Raw genomic sequence first — 22,056 nt, forward strand, 5'->3', positions numbered from 1 at the left:
AACCCCGTCTCTACTAAAAATACAAAAAATTAGCTGGGCGTGGTGGCGCGTGCCTATAATCCCAGCTACTCAGGAGGCTGAGGCAGGAGAATTGCCTGAACCCGGGAGGCGGAGGTTGCGGTGAGCCGAGATCGCGCCATTGCACTCCAGCCTGGGTAACAAGAGCAAAACTCCGTCTCAAAAAAAAAAAAAAAAAAAAAAAAAAAGCTTATCCACCATGATCAACTAGGCTTCACCCCGGGGATGCAAGGCTGGTTCAACATACACAACTCTATAAATGTAATTCACCACATAAACAGAACCAAAGACAAAAACTACATGATTATCTCAATTGATGCAGAGAAGGCCTTTGACAAAATTCAACAGCCCTTTATGCTAAAATCCCTCAATAAACTAGGTATTGATGGAACATATTTCAAAATAATAAAAGCTATTTACAACAAACCACCAGCCAATATCATACTGAACAAGCAAAAACTGGAAGCATTCCCTTTGAAATCTGGCATTAGACAAGGATGCCCTTTCTCACCACTCCTATTCAATATAGTATTGGAAGTTCTAGCCAGATCAATCAGGCAAGAAAAAAGAAATAAAGGGTATTCAATTAGGAAAGGAGGAAGTCAAATTGTCTTTATCTGCAGACAACATGATTGTATATTTAGAAGACCCCATTGTCTCAGCCCAAAATCTCCTGAAACTGATAAACAACTTCAGCAAAATCTCAGGATACAAAGTCAATGTGCAAAAATCACAAGCATTCCTATACACCAGTAACAGACTTAAAGAGAGCCAAATCAAGAACGAGCTGCCAGACCGGGCGCGGTGGCTCACACCTGTAATCCCAGCACTTTGGGAGGTTGAGGCAGGTGGATCACAAGGTCAAGAGATGGAGACCATCCTGGTCAACATGGTGAAACCCTGTCTCTACTAAAAACACAAAAAATTAGCTGGGCATGGTGGCGCGTGCCTGTAATCCCAGCTACTCAGGAGGCTGAGGCAGGAGAATTGCCTGAACCCAAGAGGCAGAGGTTGCGGTGAGCCAAGATCACGCCATTGCACTCCAGCCTGGGTAACAGGAGTGAAACTCCATCTCAAAAAAAAAAAAAAAAAAAAAAAAAAAAAGAATGAACTGCCATTCACAATTGCTACACAGAGAATAAAATACCTAGGAATACAACTAACAAGGAACGTAAAGGACCTCTTCAAGGAGAACTACAAACCACTGCTCAATGAAATCAGAAAGGACACAAACAGATGGAGAAACATTCCATGCTCATGGTTAGGAAGAATCAGTATCGTGAAAATGGCCATACTGCCGAAAGTAATTTACAGATTCAACGCTATCCCCATCAAGCTACCTGTGACCTTCTTCACAGAACTGGAAAAAACCACCTTAAACTTCATGTGGAACCAAAAGAGAGCCTGCATAGCCAAGTCAATTCTAAGCAAAAAGAACAAAGCTGGAGGCATCACACTACCAGACTTCAAACTATACTACAAGGCTACAGTAATCAAAACAGCATGGTGCTGGTACTGAAACAGATATAGACCAATGGAACAGAACAGAGGCCTTGGAGGTAACATCACACATATACAACCATCTGTCACATATACAAAAATCTGACAAAAACAAGCAATGGGGAAAGGATTCCCTGTTTAATGGTGTTGGGAAAACTGGCTAGCCATGTGCAGAAAGCAGAAACTGGACCCCTTCCTGATACCTTACACGAAAATTAACTCCAGATGGATTAAAGACTTAAACATAAGACCTAACACCATAAAAACCCTAGAAGAAAATCTAGGCAAAACCATTCAGGACATAGTCATAGGCAAGGACTTCATGACCAAAACACCAAAAGCAATGGCAACAAAAGTCAAAATAGACAAATGGGACTTAATCAAACTCCACAGCTTCTGTACGGCAATAGAAACAGTCATTAGAGTGAATCGGCAACCAATATAATAGGAAAAAATTTTTGCAGTCTATGCATCTGACAAAGGGCTGATATTCAGAATACACAAAGAAGTAAACAGATTTACAAGAAAAAAACAAACAAGCCCATTCAAAAGTGGGTGAAGGATATGAACAGACACTTTACAAAAGAAGACATACATGAGGCCAACAAACATGAAAAAAATGCTCACTATCACTGGTCATTAGAGAAATGCAAATCAAAACCACATTGAGATACCATCTCACAACAGAATTGCGATCATTAAAAAATCTGGAGACAACGGATGCTGGAGAGGATGTGGAGAAATAGGAACACTTTTACACTGTTGGTGGGAATGTAAATTAATTCAACCATTGTGGAAGACAGTGTGGCGACTCCTCAAGGACCTAGAAATAGAAATCCCATTTGACCCAGCAATCCCATTACTGGGTATATATCCAAAGGATTGTAAATCGTTCTACTATAAGGACACGTGCACATGAGTGTTCACTGCAGCACTGTTTACAATAGCAAAGACCTGGAACCAACCCAAATGCCCATCGATGACAGATTGGACAGGGAAAATGTGGCACATATACACCATGGAATACTATGCAGCCATAAAAAATGATGAGTTTGTATCCTTCGTAGGAACATGAACCTGGAAACCATCATTCTCAGCAAACTGACACAAGAGCAGAAAATCAAACACCGCATGTTCTCACTCATAGGTGGGTGTTGAACAATGAGAACACATGGACACAGGGAGGGGAACATCACACACTGGGGTCTGTGGGGGGGGGAAGGGGAGGGACAGTGAGGGGTGGGGAGTTGGGGAGTGATAGCGTGGGGAGAAATGCCAGATACAGGTGATGGGGAGGAAGGCAGCAAATCATACTGCCACGTGTGTACCTATGCAACAATCTTGCATGTTCTTCACATGTACCCCAGAACCTAAGGTGCAATAAAAAAAATTTCTTAGGAAAAAAGTTGTTAAAATGGTAAATTTTATCTTATGGTTAATTATGTATATTTAACCACAATAAATTTTACAGGCTGGGCACAGTGGCTCACACCTGTAATCCCGGCAGTTTGGGAGGCTGAGGCAGGCAGATCACCTGAAGTCAGGAGTTTGAGACCAGCCTGACCAACATGGCAAAACCCCATCTCTACTAAAGTTACAAAAAATTAGCTGGATGTCGTGGTGCATGCCTGTAGACCCAGCTACTCGGGAGGCTGAGACAGGAGAACTGCTTGAATCTGGAAGGCAGAGGTTGCAGTGGGCAGAGATAGTGCCACTGCACCCCAGCCTGGGTGACAAAGCGAGACTCAATCTCAAAAAAAAAAAAAAAATTTTTTTAAACTATTAATTTAAGAGATGCTGAAACTAGCACATTAACTATCTTAGACAAATGTTGAGAAGTTACTTAATAAAGCCAAGATTTAACGCACAGGCCCCTATGAAACTGCTTGTTGAAGATAAAAGCAAATCTACGAAAGTGCTTTTTATCCTGATTGAATAAAGCCCAAAGAGAGACTTAAAGATCAAGGTCAAAATATACTTGGCAAAGCACTCTACCTGTCGGCTTCATCCAGGATGATGATCTTATGTCGGCCTTTGGGAAGAGTGACTTTTTGCTGAGCAAACATTTTAATTTTATTCCTCACAACATCAATGCCCCTGAAAGAAGAAAAGGGGTTTTTTTTTATTATTATTTTCTTTTACTTATAAAGCACATCTGAGCAGAGAACAACAGGTTTTTACTGGCACCTTCTGAGACTAATCCAGTTGCCTTAAGGAGGACTTTTAAACAATCAGCGTTATCAGGGACTACAAAACCCAATTTCCATTTTTGAGTTTCTTTTTGGGGGCAATTGTAAGTATTTATGAGGACTGAAATTTTTATGACTATTATTCTTTCTTGGAAGCCTTTCAAAGAACAAAAAAGGCTCAGCAAGGTGGCTCCCAGCACTTTGGGAGGCCAAGGCGGTCGATCACAAGGTCAGGAGTTTGAGAACTGCCTGACCAACATGATGAAATCCCATCTGTACTAAAAACACAAAAATCAGCTGGGTGTGGTGGTGCGCACCTGTAATCCCAGCTACTCGGGAGGCTGAGGAAGGACAGTTGCTTGAACCTGGGAGATGGAGGTTGCAGTAAGCTGAGATCACACCACTGCACTCCAGCTTGGGTAACAAAGCCAGACTCCATCTCGGGGGGAAGGGGGAACCCAAAGAAAATATATACTTTGTTTTGTTTAGACAGAGTATTGCTGTGTCATCCAGGCTGGAGTGCAGTGGCCACTTGATCTTTTTGTAATCTAAGATGCGTTCTGAGTCTTAGTGACCTCACTCTTCCTGTATTTTGAAACAGCTGGCCATTTCATCATCCTAGCAATGAATTCATCATAATTTATCAATTACTCTCAACCATGCTAAAAAAGTTAAAATAAGAAAATGAAAGAATGGTGGAATTGCCTAGAATGATAGAACAGTGGGAAGAAAAGAAACGACTGTCGGCCAGGCACAGTGGCTCACACCTATAATCCCAGCACTTTGGGAGGCCGAGTTGGGGGTTTCACTTGAGTTCAGGAGTTCAAGACCAGCCTGAGCAACATGGCAAAAGCCCATCTCTACAAAAAATAAAAATGAGCTGGGCATGGTGATGTGCACCTGTGGTCCCAGCTACCCAGAGGGCCAAGCAGGAAGATCGCTGGAGCCAGGGAGGCTGAGGCTGCAGTGAGCCATGATGGCCAAACTGCACTCTAGCCTGGGCAACACAGAGACCCTGCTAAAAACAACAACAACACAGACTGCCACAGTGCCTCGTCTTTCAGTTTTTTAACTGCATTGCTTGAGATATCACATTATCTTTTTTTTTATTCTCCTGTGGAAAATGTTTTTTTTTCACATTATCTTTCAAAAGATGTAAGAGGTTCAGATATAACACTTTTGTTATCTTGTAAACTTTCACTGACCACAGCTGAGAATTCAAAATTTTTCATTTTCCACCCTCAACAGCACAGAGAAAAAAATTGAGAGGACTCTTCCTAAAGATTAGATGAATCAGGAAATAACTGCAGTGTAGGCCGAGAATGGTGTCTCACATCTGTAATCCCAGCACTTTGGGAGGCTACCGCAGGCAGACCACTTGAGGCCAGTAGTTTAAGCCCGGCCTGGCCAATGCAGCAAAACCCCATCTCTACTAAAAATACAAAAATTAGCCGGACATGGTGGCTAATGCCTGTAATCCCAGCTACTCAGGAAGCTGAGACAGGAGAATCATTTGAACCAGGAGGCAGAGGTTGCAGTGAGCCGAGATCACACTACCGCACTCCAGCCTGGTGACAGAGCAAGACTCTAGTCTCCAAAAAAAGAACTGCAGAGACACCAAAGGCAACATTCTAGACTCTGCTGATGGTAAAACTGACCATATAAGCAAAATCTCAGACTACGAATCTTCAGATGACAATATCCTCCATACATTTTCCCAACTGAAGAATCAAGGAGTGAACAGCATGAAGCTGTGCCTTGGTGTTCCCAGGGACTGGTGCAAGGCCCCTCCTCAGACACCGAAATCCACGGATGCTCAAGTTCCTTATATGAAATGGCATGTATTTGCATATTAACTTATACACATCCCTCAGTACACTTTATTTTTATACAGAGATGGGTTTCATTATGTCACCCAGGCTGGTCTCAAACACCTGGACCCAAGAGATCCACCTGCCTCAGCCTTCCAAAGTGCTGGGATTGTAGATGTGAACCACCATGCCTGGCCAACCTTCCATGCATTTTACATACACAGGCTGAGTATCCCTTATCCCTAATGCTTGAGACCAGAAATGGTTTTTATTCACATTTTGGAATTTTGTATTATATTTACTGGCTGAATATCCCAGCGCGGTAGCTCACGCCTGTAATTGAAGCACTCTGGGAAGCTGAAGCAGGAGGATCACTTGAGCCCCGGAGTTCAAGACCAGCCTGGGCAACATAGTGAAACCCCATCTTTTTTAAATCAAAAAAAACAAAAACAAAAAACCCACCATTAAAATTAGCTGTCACGGTGGCGTGAGTCTACAGTCCTAGCAACTGGGGAGGCCAGGGCAGGAGGACTGCTGGAGGCTAAGTTTGAGATCAGCCTGGGGAACACAGTGAGACCCCATCTCTTCAAAAATTTTTAAACTTGAAAAAAGAGAAAAATTGTTGTTTTTGTTTTTGAGACAGAGTTTTGCTCGTCACTCAGGCTGGAGTGCAACGGTGCAATCTCAGCTCACTGCAACCTCCTTCTCCTGGGTTCAAGTGTTTATCTTGCCTCAGCCTCCTAAGTGGCTGGGATTACAGGTGCCCGACACCACACCCAGCTAATTCTGGTAATTTTAGTAGAGACCGGATTTCACCATGTTGGCCCGGATTTCACTATGTTGGCCCTACTGGTCTCAAACTCCTGATGTCAGGTGATCCACCCGCCTCAGCCTCCCAAAGTGCTGGGATTATAGGTGTGAGCCACCACACCCAGCCAAGAAAAACAGTTTTTTGTTTGTTTGTTTGTTTTTTTAGACAGTCTCCCTCCATCACCAGGCTCCAGGCTGAAGTGTAGTGGCACAAACTCACTGTAACCTCTGCCTCCAGGGTTCAAGCAATTCTCCTGCCTCAGCCTTCTGAGTAGCTGGGATAACAGGCACGCGCCACCACGCCCAGCTAATTTTTGTATTTTTAGTAGAGACGGGGTTTCACCATGTTGGCCAGGATGATCTCGATCTCTTGACCTCGTGATCCACCTGCCTCGGCCTCCCAAAGTGCTGGGATTACAGGCGTGAGCCACTGCGCCCGGCCGAAAAACAGTTTTTAAAAATATGAATTAAAAAATAATAAAAATAGGGCCGGGCGCGGTGGCTCAAGCCTGTAATCTCAGCACTTTGGGAGGCCGAGGCGGGTGGATCACGAGGTCGAGAGATCGAGACCATCCTGGTCAACATGGTGAAACCCCGTCTCTACTAAAAATACAAAAAATTAGCTGGGCGTGGTGGCGGGTGCCTGTAATCCGAGCTACTCAGGAAGCTGAGGCAGGAGAATTGCCTGAACCCAGGAGGTGGAGGTTGCGGTGAGCCAAGATCGCGCCATTGCACTCCAGCCTGGGTAACAAGAGCAAAAACTCCGTCTCAAAAAAAAAAATAAAATAAAGTAATAATAATAATAATAATAATAATAATAGGCTGGACGCAGTGGCTCAAGCCTGTAATCCCAGCACTTTGGGAGGCCGAGGCAGGTGGATCACAAGGTCATCCTGGTCAAAATGGTGAAACCCCGTCTCTACTAAAAATACAAAAAACTAGCTGGGCCGGGCGCGGTGGCTCAAGCCTGTAATCCCAGCACTTTGGGAGGCCGAGGCGGGTGGATCACGAGGTCGAGAGATCGAGACCATCCTGGTCAACATGGTGAAACCCCGTCTCTACTAAAGGTGCAAAAAATTAGCTGGGCATGGTGGCGTGTGCCTGTAATCCCAGCTACTTAGGAGGCTGAGGCAGGAGAATTGCCTGAGCCCAGGAGGCGGAGGTTGCGGTGAGCCGAGATCGCGCCATTGCACTCCAGCCTGGGTAACAAGAGCGAAACTCCGTCTCAAAAAAAAAAAAAAAAAAAAAAAAAAAAACTAGCTGGGCGTAGTGACGCGTGCCTGTAATCCCAGCTACTCAGGAGGCTGAGGCAGGAGAATTGCCTGAGCCCAGGAGGCGGAGGTTGCGGTGAGCCGAGATCGTGCCATTGCACTCCAGCCTGGGTAACGAGCGAAACTCCGTCTCAAAAAAAAAAATAAATAAATAAATAAAAATAAACCATCACATCAACAAGTGAGGAATTCTTATGCTCTTTCACTGGGAAGGAGTGGAGGAAATCACACAGCTGGCAAGGCCAACTTCGAATACAGTCCACTGCTGAGAAAGGCTGCTTGTGTAACAATTCTCAGCGCAGAACACCCGCCACCCTGCCGCCCTGACTCAGACCTACCTATCATTTGAAGCATTGAGTTCCAACACGGCATCTTTGAGTGCTGGGCCCAGAAGAGCTCGTGCCAAGCAGAGAATGCTTGTGGTCTTGCCAGTTCCTGGTGGGCCCTGGGAATGAGATCTCCAGTAAGGGCTTCAAACCACCAGAAGGACCGCAGGTGGCTCCTGTGTTCTGGTCACCACTGTTTGTGTCTCCGTCCCCTCTAACCCTCGCATCCCACCCACAGCACACACAGATCAACAGCGCTGGCCAGGGACAGTGGCTCACACCTGAAATCCCAGCACTTTGGGAGGCCGAGGCAGGCAGATCACCTGAGGTCACGAGTTTGAGACCTGCCTGGCCAATGAGGCAAAACCCCATCTCTACTAAAAAATGCAAAAATTAGCTGAGTGTGGTGGCGTGCCCCTGTAGTCCCAGCTACTCGGGAGGCCGAGGTGGGAGAATCACTTGAAGCCCGGGAGGTGGAGGTTGAGGTGAGCTGAGATCACACCACTGCACTGCAGCCTGGGTGACAGAGCGAGGCTGTCTCCAAAAAAAAGGGCCAGGCACAGTGGCTCACACCTGTAATCCCAGCACTTTGGGAGGCGGAGACAGGCAGATCACCTGAGGTCTGGAGTTCAAGACCAGATGACCAACATGAAGAAACCCGTCTTTACTAAAAACACAAAAAATTAGCTGGGCATGGTGGCGCATGCCTGTAATCCCAGCTACTCAGGAGGCTGAGGCAGGAGAACCGCTTGAACCTGGGAGGCGGAGGCTGCAGTGAGCCAAGATCGTGCCATTGCACCACTCCAGCCTCGGCGACAGAGCAAGACTCCATCAAAAAAATAAAACAAAAAAAACACAGCAACCAACTCCAGGCCTCCCAACTGACTTGAGTGAAACACTTCCCTTTGCCCGGGGAACGGTGCGGGGCTGTCTGCGGACGGAACACTGTGCACAAGAAAGCACTTCATTGGGCAGCAGGAGGAGACACTGTCACGCTCAACAGGCCCAGGGCTGCGTACTCACCGCAATGATGATGTTGGGCACATTCCCTTCCCTTGCAAAGACCTAAAGTGAAAATGATCATTAAAACTGGTTAAAACTTGCTTCTGGATGACTGTAGAAAAAAGAATAAACACGCAGGTTAAAACTTGGCTGAGCACAGTGGCTCATGCCTGTAATCCCAGTACTTTGGGAGGCCAAGGCAGGAGCATCACTTGAGGCCAGGAGTTAGAGGCCAGCTTTGGCAACATAGTGAGTCCCTGTCTCCCCCAAAAATAAGCAAAATTAGTCAAGTGTAGTGGTGTGCGCCTGTACTCCCAGCTACTCAGGAGGCTGTGATTGCACCACTACACGCCAGCCTGGGCAAGAGTGACATCCTGTCTTAAAAAGGAAAAAAACCCCACAAAACCTGGTTAATTTGTAAGCTTTAGGAGCTGACTCTCCCCAGCCACACAGCATATATAGCAAACGTGGCTACAGATTTCTCCATGAGGACTGGGTGGCTCATGGAATGCTCACTTCTTTTTTTCTTTGAGGTCCTCACCCCGGCATCTTCAAAACTCAACACTTCATTCTTCTGTACAAACCTGAGGCCCCACCCGTGTTTCCCATTGTGGACTGTCCAAGCCCTGAAGCTGAGGTCGCCATCATCTTGGTTTGGCCTCATTCTCACCCCGAATACCTCCATTACCAGGGCTTCATCCTCCTCCTCATCTCCAGGGCCCTTTACTTTTCTCCAGCCCCGCTATCATTTTCTGAAGCCCATTATCTGTCTGATTGCCATAATGGGCCATTAACTCATCCCCTTGCTTCCAATCCTGCCCGATTCAAATCCACTTCCCATCCTGTACCCACAACCACCTTACTGAAGTACACACCTATTAAAACATTTTCCTGAGGCCGGGCACGGTGGCTCAAGCCTGTAATCCCAGCACTTTGGGAGGCCGAGGCGGGTGGATCACAAGGTCAAGAGATGGAGACCATCCTGGTCAACATGGTGAAACCCCATCTCTACTAAAAATACAAAAAATTAGCTGGGCATGGTGGGGCGTGCCTATAATCCCAGCTACTCGGGAGGCTGAGGTAGGAGAATTGCCTGAACCCAGGAGGCAGAGGCTGCAGTGAGCCACGATCGCACCATTGTACTCAAGCCTGGGTAACAAGAGCTAAACTCCGTCTCAAAAAAAAAAAAAAAACATTTTCCTGGTATGGTGGCTCACACCTGTAATCCCAGCACTTTGGGAGGCCAAGGCAGGTAGATAACCTGAGGTCAGGACTTTGGGACCACCATGACCAACATGGAGAAACCCAGTCTCTACCTAAGATAAAAAATTTGCTGGGCGTGGTTTTGCATGCCTGTAATCCCAGCTACTTGGGAGGCTGAGCTGGGAGAATTGCTTGAACCCAGGAGGCTGAGATTGCAGTGAGCCGGGATTGTGCCACTGTGCTACAGCCTGGGCAACAAGAGTGAAACTCTGTCTCAAAAAGGAAAAAACATTTTTACTGAAATCCTTGACCCCTTTCTGTCCTCACTATGAAGCCCAAACTCTTTGTTTTTCAGAGTAAGGGTCTTGCTCTGTCATCTAGGCTAGAGTGCAGTGGCATGATCATAGCTCACTGCAGCGTCAAACCCCTGGGCTCAAGACATCCACTGAGTAGCTGGGATTATAGGCACTTGCCACCATGCATGGTTTGAAGCTCAGACTCTAGAGGCACATGCCACCACACCCAGCTGATTTTTAAATTCATAGAGACTGGTTTCACCATGTTGCTCAGGCTGATCTCAAACACCTGGTCTCAAGTGATCTGCGTGCCTTAGCCTCCCAAAGTGTTAGGATTACAGGTGTGAGCCACTGCACCCAGCCTTAGACAATCTTTTAAAAAGCCACTTGGCTGGGCCTGATGGCTCATGCCTGTAATCACAGCACTTTGGGAGGCTGAAGTGGTTGGATCACAAGGTCAGAAGTTTAAGACCACCCTGGCCAAGATGGTGAAATCCCGTCTCTACTAAAAATACACACATATTAGTAGGACATGGTGGCGGGCGACTGTAATCCCAGCTACTCAGGACGCTGAGGCAGAAGACTGCTTGTACCTGGGAGGCGGAGGCTGCAGTGAGCCAAGATCGTGCCACTGTACTCCAGTCCTGGTGACAGAGCAAGATTCCATCTCAAAAAAATAAGAATAGTAAGGCCTGGTGCTATGGCTAATGCCTGTAATCCCAGTACTCTGGGAGGCCGAGGCAGGCAGTTCACCAGGTTAAGAGATAGAGACCAGCCTGGCTAACATGGTGAAACCTCCTTTCTACTAAAACTACAAAAATTAGCTGGGCGTGGTGGCGGGCGCCTGTAGTCCCAGCTACTCAGGAGGCTAAGGCAGGAGAATCACTTGAACCCAGGTGGCAGAAGTTGCAGTGAGCCCCGATCACACCACTGCACTCCAGCCTGACAACAGAGCAAGTCTCTGTCTCAAAAAATAAATAAATAAATACAAATAAGAAGCCACTAACCTCTAGCCTGCTCACGGTGTCTTCATTCCCGACAATTTCATTCAGCTTTACTGGCCTGTATTTTTCAACCCTATGAAGAAAATGCATAAAAATGTTGACACGGTTATCTTCCACTACCCCCCAAAAAAGTACTTACAGGCCATCCCAAGAGCTTTGTCGGAAAATTATATACATTCAGTACAACTATGCCAAATGGCTGCAGGTTTTAAATGTAGTAAGATGACAGCCCGGCATGGTAATCCCAGTACTTTGGGAGGCTGAGGCAGGTGGATTGCTTGAGGTCAGGAGTTCGAGACCAGCCTGGCCAACATGGTGAAACCCCATCTCTACTAAAAATACAAAAATTAGCCAAACGTGGTGGTGCGTGTCTCTAATCCCAGCTTTTCTGGAGGCTGAGGCACGAGAATGGCTTGAACACAGGAGGCACAGGTTGCAGTGAGCTGAGATCACACCACTGCACTCCAGCCTGGGTAACAGAGCAGGACTCTGTTTCAATAAATAAACAAATAAAATGTAGTAAGATGTCCAAGTGCCACTTGAACTTAAGGGGGGCTGGCATGGTGGCTCATACCTGTAACCCCAGCACTTTGGGAGGCTGAGGTGGGCAGATTACGAGGTCAGGAGTTCCAGACCAGCCTGACCAACATGGCAAAACCCCATCTCTATTAAAAATACAAAAATTAGGCCGGGCGCGGTGGCTCAAGCCTGTAATCCCAGCACTTTGGGAGGCCGAGGCGGGTGGATCACGAGGTCGTGAGATCGAGACCATCCTGGTCAACGTGGTGAAACCCCGTCTCTACTAAAAATGCAAAAAATTAGCTGGGCATGGTGGCGCGTGCCTGTAATCCCAGCTACTCAGGAGGCTGAGGCAGGAGAATTGCTTGAACCCAGGAGGCGGAGGATGCGGTGAGCCGAGATCACGCCATTGCACTCCAGCCTGGGTAACAAGAGCAACACTCTGTCTCAAAAAAAAAAAAAAAAAAAAAAAAATACAAAAATTGAGAGAGATCCAAGATGGCTGATCACTAGCAGCTTGGGATTGTAGCTCCCAGTGAAAGCGCAAAGAACGAGAGGACGCCACACCTTTACATGAATTCTTGTTGCTCACGCACCAGGAGATTCCCAGTGGAGGAGCCCCATGGGTCGCCAGCGCAACTCTTGTGACAGGCGAGGCGGTTTTGCCGGCGCCTCGGAGCGTCGGTTCTCGGTGCAGAGTCAGAAAAGCACCATCACTCTTAACGCTGCTGATTTAGCTGGCGCAGAGGGTTGCTCAGATTTCGGCGCTGAGAATCAATAAGTTGGACGTCCACTCAGAAACCCAATTACAAAGACGGTAATTATAAAGACCACAGATGGATAAATCTACAACGAAGGGAAGAAAACAGCCAAAAAAGGCTGAGAATACCCAAGATCAGAACGCCTCTCCCTCAGCAGGGGATCCCAGTTCCTCATCAGCAACGGAACAAGGCTTGATGGAGAACGAGTGTGTTCCAATTACAGAAGCAGGCTTCAAAATGTGGATAATAAGAAACTTCTGTGAATTAAAAGAACTTGTTCTAATACAATCCAAAGAAACTAAGCACTTTGAAAAAAGGTTTGACGAAATGTTAATAAGAATACACAATTTTGAGAGGAAAATAAGTGAATTGATGGAGCTGAAAAACACAATACGAGAACTACGTGAAGTATGCACGAGTTTTAACAGCCGAATTGATCAAGCAGAAGAAAGGATATCAGAGGTCGAAGACCAACTCAATGAAATAAAACAAGAAGACAAGATTAGAGAAAAAAGGATAAAAAGGAACGAGCAAAGTCTCCAAGAAATATGGGACTATGTGAAAAGACCTAATCTACGCTTGATAGGTGTACCTGAATGTGACAAAGAGAATGAATCCAAGCTGGAAAATACGCTTCAGGATATTATTCAGGAAAATTTTCCCAACCTAGTAAGGCAAGATAATATTCAACTCCAGGTAATACAGAGAAGACCACAAAGATATTCCTCAAGAAGAGCAACCCCAAGGCACATAATCGTCAGATTCAACAGGGTTGAAATAAAGGAGAAAATACTAAGGGCAGCCAGAGAGAAAGGTCAGGTTACCCACAAAGGGAAGCCTATCAGACTTGCAGCAGATCTCTCAGCAGAAACCCTACAAGCCAGAAGAGAGTGGGGACCAATATTCAATATCCTTAAAGAAAAGAACTTTCAACCCAGAATTTCACATCCTGCCAAACTAAGCTTCACAAGTGAAGGAAAAATAAAGTTTTTTGTGAATAAGCAAGCACTCAGAGATTTCATCACCACCAGGCCTGCTTTACAAGAGCTTCTGAAAGAACCACTACACATAGAAAGAACAAACAGTATCAGCCTTTCTAAATAATACCAAAAAGTAAAGAATATCAATATAATGAAGAATTTACATCAACTAATGGGCAAAATAGCCAGCTAATATTAAATGGTATTAAACTCACATATATCATTATTAATTTTTTTTTTTTTTTTTTTTTTGAGACGGAGTTTCACTCTTGTTACCCAGGCTGGAGTGCAATGGCGCGATCTCGGCTCACCGCAACCTCCGCCCCCTGGGTTCAGGCAATTCTTCTGCCTCAGCCTCCTGAGTAGCTGGGATTACAGGCACGCGCCACCATGCCCAGCTAATTTTTTTTTTGTATTTTTAGTAGAGACGGGGTTTCACCATGTTGACCAGGATGGTCTCGATCTCTTGACCTTGTGATCCGCCCGCCTCGGCCTCCCAAAGTGCTGGGATTACAGGCTTAAGCCACCGTGCCCGGCCTATCATTATTAATTCTAAATTTAACTTGACTAAATCCCCCAATCCAAAGACAGACAGGCAATTTGAATAAAAAACTAAAACCCATCAGTATGCTGCGTCCAGACCCATCTCACATTCAAGGATACACAAAGACTCAAAAAAAGGGATGGAGAAAGATTTACCAACCAAACAGCTAAAATAAATAAAAAGCAGAAATTACAATTGTTGCCTCTGATAAAATAGTCGTTAAAGCAACAAAGATCCAAAGAAGCAAAGATGGACATTCAATAATGATAAAAGGATCAATGCAACAACAAGAAGAGCTAAAGATCCTAAATATATATGCACCCAATACAGGAATACCCAGACATACAAGACTAATAAAGAGACTTAGACTCCCACACAATAATAGCGGGAGACTTCAACATTAATATTAGACAGATCAATGAGACAGAAAATTAACAACGATATCCAGGACTTGAACTCAGATCTGGAACAAGTAAACGTAATTAACATTTATAGAACTCTCCACTTTAAATACACAGGGTATACACTCTTATCAGTACCGCATCATATCAACTTAGAAGTTTAAAGGAGGCCGGGCGCGGTGGCTCAAGCCTGTAATCCCAGCACTTTGGGAGGCCGAGGCGGGTGGATCACGAGGTCAAGAGATCGAGACCATCCTGGTCAACATGGTGAAACCCCGTCTCTACTAAAAATACAAAACATTAGCTGGGCATGGTGGCGCGTGCCTGTAATCCCAGCTACTCAGGAGGCTGAGGCAGGAGAATTGCCTGAACCCAGGAGGTGGAGGTTGTGGTGAGCCGAGATCGCGCCATTGCACTCCAGCCTGGGTAACAAGAGCGAAACTCTGTCTCCAAAAAAAAAAAAAAAAAAAAAAAAGAAGAAGTTTAAACGAAATGTTGGTTGGCTCCTTGTTTGTTACTCTCTTCCCTCATTTTCTTTTATGTCTCCATTATTAAGGACAATTATAGGCATACCCATATTTAGACTGCATTCTAGCCCGGGCAATAAAGCAATACCCCCATCCTCTTTCTCTTTCTCGTTCTTCCTCTTCTTTATTTTTCTTATTATAAAAAAAAAAAAAATTAGCTGGGCATGATAGCAGGTGCCTGTAATCCCAGCTACTTGGAAGATGAGGCAGGAAAATCGCTTGAACCTGGGAGGTGGAGGTTACAGTTAGCTGAGATTGTGCCACTGCACTCCAGCCTGGGCAACAGGGTGAGACTCCATCTCAAAAAAAAAAAAAAAAAAAGTTAAGGCCGTGAGAATTGCATAGCAAAGGCTTCAAACCTGCCACAACAGAAAAACACCTGTTGCTGCTGGAGCAGGGCCAGCGTAGGCCATCTGGATCAATGTGACACCGTGCCACAACCCCATCTGCGTGTCACAAGAGGCCCACCACACAGCGCTGACATCATTTGGTATGACAACGTGGGTGCAACCAAGCCCCTTTCTCATCCCTTACCTGCCAGTTTCTGCAGACATGAACCAAGTACATGGCTGGCTAGACAAAAACCCCAGGCCTAGGCCAGGTACGGTGGCTCACGCCTGTAATCACTTTGGGAGGCCAAGGTGCGTGGATCAGTTGAGGTCAGGAGTTCCAGAAGAGCCTGGCCAACACGGTGAAACCCCGTCTCCACTAAAAATACAAAAATTAGCAGGGTGTGTGGTGGCTCACGCCTGGAATCCCAGCTACTAGGGCGTCTAAGGCAGGAGAATCGCTTGAATCCAGGTTCAACTGCATTCCAGCCTGGTCGACAGAATGTGACTCCATTTCAAAAAAAAAAAAATTAGCCAGGCTTGGTAGTGCATGCCTGCAGTCCCACCTACTTGGGAGACTGAGGCAGGAGGATCACTAGAGCCAATGAGTTGGGCACCAGCCTGGGCAACACTGCAAGATCCGGGTCTCGCCTTTTAAATTTTTAAATGTAAATGTTACTGAACCTAGTAGTCAAAATATTATTTTCCGCATGTAATCAGTATTTTTTTAACAGCCTGAGGTTTTTAAAAACACTAGGTCATCATACACTACTAAGCACCAAAATTTTTGAAAAACCAACTAGGTCAGAGCAGGTGGCCACCCGGGGTAGCCCTAATCGTCATAAGCTTTGCTGTGAGCGAGACTCGGCTCGCAGAGTTTAGACCGACCACCTGCGGCCTCTTCCTCCCTCGGAATCCTCCAGAACAAGCCCATGGCCCCCGAGTTTCTTCGGAGCACGGCCCGCCACTCGCCCACCCTCACATCCAAACGCGCCCATTCCTCGCGGCCTGGGGCCTCACCACGGCAGCTCATAGTGGCCGGCGCTCCCAGGGGCCTTGCTGGAGGCAGGGGCAGGGTCCTGGTCGTCCCGCTCGTCCGCGCCACCACCTCCGGCCTCCACCTCCATTCTCGCGTCTCCTCTTCCCGCCACCCGAACGCCCGTCCCGGGACGGCATCACGCAAGCCCCGCCCCCTGCCTTCCGCCGTGCGCGAGCGGAAGCCGCGTGCCTGCGCCTCTCCGCGCCTGCGCAGAGGGTTCCGGCCGTGCCCGGGCGGCCATCGCTGGAGGCCGCGGTTGCTACTGGAGACCTGGCGTCCGGCCTGGGAGCGGCGGGAAGGCGAGATCTGACCGCGACGCCTTCCGAGAAAGCAGGTCGCTGTCGAAGCGGACGTTTGTATGGAAGATCCGCTCCACGGCGGCGTGGGAGGAGCAGGGCCTGGGGGCGTTGCGGCCAAACGCAGGCTTGGATGCCGGGACGCGGACGACGCCAGCCTCCTGGCCCTGCTGGGCAGCGGGGTCTGGGGAGGACGTCTGGGGCTCCCCGTGCCTACTTTTCCAGATGGCTCCGAATGTCGCCGTGAGCTGCTCCCGCTGGGTGGGTTCCTGCACCCCAACGGCCTTCGGCACTCGAGGCTTATTACCAGGGAATTCTCAGCTGCAAATGGGAATTCCCACCCCCACCCCATTTTGCCGAAGAGGAAACCGAAACCGTCCCTTTGTCAGAGGAGATGCAGTGTTCATTCCAGGAGGATGGGGATTCAAGGCCAGGCGCAGTGGCTGACCCCTGTAATCCCAGCACTTCGCGGAACAGAGACCGGAGGAGCGATTGAGCCCAGGAGTTCGAGACCAGCCTGGGCAACATAGTGAGACCCCCCTCGTCCCCCCTTCCCCCCCCCGTCTCTGCAAAAATACAAATAAAAAAAATTAACCGGGCCTGGTGGCACGTACCTGCAGTTCCAGCTACTCAGGAGGTGGAGGCGGAGGATTGCTTGAACCCAGGAGGTGGAGGCTGCAGTGAGCTATGATCACACCACTGCACTCCAGCCTGGTTTGTAGAGCAAGACACTGTCTCAAGAAAAGAAAAGAAAAATAAATACTTGAACCTTGCAAGTGTTTTGAGCATTCTTATTTTAGCATTCTATCTCATCTTTCCTCCCACAGCCGAAAATGTCACAGTAATCAGCAATGATCCCAGAACTTTGGGAGGCTGAGGTCGGGGCGGGGGGGAATGTGGGGGGGAATCCCTCGAGCCCAGGATCCCTCCAGCCCAGGATCCCTCCAGCCCAGGAGTGTGAGACCGGCCTGAGCAACACAGTGAGACCCCATCTCTAAAAAAAATTTTGGCCGGGTGTGGTGGCTCACGCCTGTAATCCTAGCACTTTGGGAGGCCAAGGTGGGTGGATCACCTGAGGTCACGAGTTCAAGACCAGCCTGGCCATCTTGGTGAAACCCCATCTTAAAAAAAATTTTTTTTTTTTTAATTCACGTTGTAGTGGTATGTGCCAGTAGTCCCAGCTACTTGGAAGGCTGAGGCAAGAGAATCAGTGGAGCCCATGAGAGCGAAGCTACAGTGAACCATTATCAAGTCACTGCATTCTATTCCCTGGGTGGACAGAGTGAGATCCTGTTTCTTTCTTTCTTTCTTTCTTTCTTTCTCTTTTTTTTTGAGATGGAGTTTCGCTCTTGTTACCCAGGCTGGAGTGCAATGGCGCGATCTTGGCTCGCCTCAACCTCCGCCGCCTGGGTTCAGGCAATTCTCCTGCCTCAGCCTCCTGAGCAGCTGGGATCACAGGCGCACACCACCATGCCCGGCTAATTTTTGCATTTTTAGTAGAGACGGGGGTTTCACCTTGTTGACCAGGATGGTCTCCATCTCTTGACCTCGTGATCCACCCGCCTCGGCCTCCCAAAGTGCTGGGATTACAGGCGTGAGCCACCGCGCCCGGACCCAAGATCCTGTTTATAAAAAAATAAGAAGAAAAGAAAGTAGGTACTTCAGATTCACAAGTGATTTGAGCATTTTTTTGTTTTGTTTTGTTTTTGAGATAGTCTCACTCTGTAACCCAGACTGGAGTACCGTGGCATGATCTCAGCTCACTGCAATGTCCACCTCGAGGGTTTAAATGATTCTGCCTCAGCCTCCCGAGTATCTGGGACTACAGGCATGTACCTCTACACCTGGCTAGTATTTGTATTTTTAGTAGAGACGGGGTTTCACCATGTTGACCTGGTTGGTCTCAAACTCCTGACCTCAAGTGATCCGCTTGCCTCAGCCTCCCTAAGTGCTGGGATCACAGGCATGAGCCATCCCCCTTGGCCAAGCAGTTTGTTTTAATGATAGCAAGTATTAAAAGTCTACAGATTCAGAACTTACACAGTGTTTTTCTTTGCATATAATTTGGAAAAAATGCTTGAAATTGGCCTGTATTCCCCTTTTAAACTGATGGAGCTGTCTTGTCTGTTTTTCTAATCATTATTCACAGGTCTTTTATTTTTCCAGAGTGGAAAATACAAACTCCTCTTGAAATGTAAACTTTTCTTGAAATATCTGCGGTTTTTCCATAGAATTGCTCCTGTGTGGTAATGTTCGCGTTTTCCTTGTCACCGTGATCACTCATATCCGTCCCATCACATGACACAGTTTAGAAACTTAACTCATCTTTAGTAAATGCAGAACACAGTTCCTTTCATGGTTCTCCAAAAACCCCACTCTACAAGAGGCCTTTTAGCGCTGCCAGGACTCTCTTCTAACTGATGTGGTTGGAATGCCGGGAGAACGACAGATGAGGTGACTTTTAGGGCAGAGCTGCTCTGTCAGGACATTTTTCTTTTTTTTAGACTGAGCCTTTTGTGACCCGTTGGACTTGGGCCCAAACAGAGCTCAGAGCTTAAACACTCCATGCACTCCCCTGGGACCAAACGGTCCCAATGTTGGGGAATCAGGGAGTGCTGGGGAAACCACAGGCTCTTGTGAAAGGGCAAAGACTAGCCACGGAGAATTCCTCCCAGCAAATCCGTGAAATCCCAGGAAATTAAACACATGCTGAGGCCAAGCTCCCAGACGGTCATGACAAGAGGGCAAGGTAGTTATACACAAAGAGGAAGAATGTAGAAGGGAAATAAAATTGAAACCCAAATCCTCTTTCACCAGATCCAGAGACTTCTGATCAAATGGTCAGAGAGGTCAGGCAATGCCGCTAGGTTTGAGTGACACCTTCACTTGCACCATTAGCTCGCTTCCTGAGTGATGTCACAGGAAGGGAGGCTGAAAAGCGTGCGGAGATCAGGACTTAAGATAGCCCTGTTTTCCCCCTGCCCACTCCAGCCTCCATTGTCCCAGAATGTCATTCGTACTCCATGCCGTTTGCCTTGTTTACGTTGAATTTTTAAAATGCATTATCTTAGGCGGGGCTTGGTGGCTCACGCCTATAATCTCAGCACTTTATAAGGCCCAGGCAGCAGGATTGCTTGAGGCCGGGAGGTTGAGCCCAGCCTGGGCAAATGTAGCAAGACCCCATCTCTATAAAAAAAAGAAAATTTATTATTTGTTTTCAAGTGGATTTCTTTGTAATTTTTATTTTTGTTTTTAGTATTTATTTATTGAGATGAAGTCTCACTCTGTCACCCAGGCTGGAGTGCAGTGGCACGATCTTGGCTCACTGCAACCTCCGCCTCCTGGGTTCAAGTGATTTTCCTGCCTCAGCCACCAGAGTAGCTGGGATTACAGGCACATGTCTAATTTTTGTATTTTTAGTAGAAACGGGGTTTCACCATGTTGGCCAAGGTGGTCTCGAACTCCTGGTCTCAAGTGTCCACCCAACTCGGCCTCCCATAGTGCCGCGATTATAGGCATGAGCCACCACACCCAGCTATTTTTTGTTTTTGAATGGTTTTGCTATCATTTTAATAATTGTTTCCTCTCAGGCACTGCAGTGTTCCATCCCATTTTTAGTTTTTCTAACATTGTCGTTAGCATTTTTAAAATTAGGGGCCCTGCTCATCTTCTCTGGATCGTTCCAGTTTTAGTCTGTGCACTGCCAAAGCGAACACTTTGTTTGCATTTTCAATATTGGGAGGCACAATGTGTACCAAGAAAACATTTCCTGGATATAGCTAGAGTGTAAGGATTTCTCGTCTGGGTAAAATTTGTCCCCGGGGTATTGCTCTGATTAGAAGTATGGAATTCGGAAGCTGGTTAGAAATCACGTAATCAGCACGTTTTCTGCCTTTCACAAATATTGACTGAGGGCCTAGAGCCACTGCCAGGGGGCCTTTCCTTCTGCTGTAGGAAGGAAACTGAAACTGACAGCAAGCAGCCAATCCTATGTTTATTTCAAGGTCATTATGATCAGTGTCAGAAAAGGAACTGGTGAGTTGTTAGGATATCAGCACTAGGCTACCACCTCGCCTGGGAGGTCAGGAAGGGCTTTGATGAGGAGGGGCATTTGGCCTGAGATGTGAACCCCCAATCTGAGACCTGAACGCCTCTTGGCCTTCCCTGGAAGGGCCACCTAACACCTTGACCTGCCTCCCATCGCTCCCTACCCTAACACCATGTTTCTTTCTTTCTCTCTCTCTCTTTTTTTTTTTTTTTTTTGAGTTGGTGTCTTTGCGTTGCCCAGGCTGGAGTGCAATGGTATGATCATTGCTCACTGCAGCCTTGACCTGGGCTCAAGTGATCCTCCCACCTCGGCCTTCTGACTCGCTGAGACTACAGGCACATGCCACCATGCCTAGCTAATCTGTTTGTCTTTTTTTTTTTTTTTTTTTTTGAGACGGAGTTTCACTCTTGTCACTCAGGCTGGAGTGTAATGGCGCGATCTCGGCTCACCGCAACCTCCGCCTCCTGGGTTCAGGCAATTCTCCTGCCTCAGCCTCTTAAGTAGCTGGGATTACAGGCACGCGCCACCACGCCCAGCTAGTTGTTTGTATTTTTGGTAGAGACGGGGTTTCACCATGTTGGACAGGCTGGTCTCGAACTCCTGACCTCGTGATCCGCCCGCCTCGGCCTCCCAAAGTGCTGGGATTACAGGCTTGAGCCACCGCGCCCGGCCTCTGTTTGTCTTTTGTAGAGACAGGGTCTCACTCTGCTGGCCAAGCTGGTCTTGAACTCCTGGGCTCCAGCAATCCTCCTGCCTCAGCCTCCCTAAGTGCTGGGATTACAGGTGTGAGCCACTGCACCCAGTCCCTATTTATTATTGTTCTTACCTACAATCTATATTTAGCTGGATTTGTTGCCTTGTATATTGTTTCCCCCCTAGAATGACAATCGTTTGAGAAAAGGAACTTTCTCTGTCCTATTCCCATTGGATCCTCACTGTGGCAGTGGCCCAGAGAGAGGCCCCACATTTCCTGAAGGGATGGAAGGATGAATGACAGCAGAGCTGGAGCACGCTGTGGCCTGATCAGCCTGGGATAGGTGGGGGTGGGAGTGGGAGAGAGATGGAGCCTGCAGGGGCCAGATTGTGCAGGGCTGTGAAGGCCGATTAGGGGTGGCGAGAGGCCCCAGAGGAGGTGGGGCAAAGCTACATGACCCAGTTTGGGTTTTAGATCATTCTGGTGGC

General features: G+C 47.3%; 1 protein-coding gene across 1 annotated transcript in view; it reads right to left on the minus strand.

Moving 5' to 3' along the window:
• RFC2 (replication factor C subunit 2) overlaps positions 1-16,675 on the minus strand; it is a 35,484-nt gene extending 18,809 nt beyond the window's left edge. The window contains exons 1-5 of the mRNA XM_039460740.2: positions 16,512-16,675; positions 11,434-11,503; positions 8,949-8,990; positions 7,938-8,044; positions 3,514-3,615 (exon numbers count right to left, since the gene is read on the minus strand). Coding sequence (XP_039316674.2) covers positions 3,514-3,615; positions 7,938-8,044; positions 8,949-8,990; positions 11,434-11,503; positions 16,512-16,618 — 428 coding nt within the window. The 5' untranslated portion in view covers positions 16,619-16,675. The remainder of the gene's footprint in view (positions 1-3,513; positions 3,616-7,937; positions 8,045-8,948; positions 8,991-11,433; positions 11,504-16,511) is intronic.
• Positions 16,676-22,056: the final 5,381 nt, after the last annotated feature.

The sequence above is a fragment of the Saimiri boliviensis genome, chromosome 20 (genome assembly GCF_048565385.1).
Source record: "Saimiri boliviensis isolate mSaiBol1 chromosome 20, mSaiBol1.pri, whole genome shotgun sequence".
NCBI classification, from domain to species: domain Eukaryota; kingdom Metazoa; phylum Chordata; class Mammalia; order Primates; family Cebidae; genus Saimiri; species Saimiri boliviensis.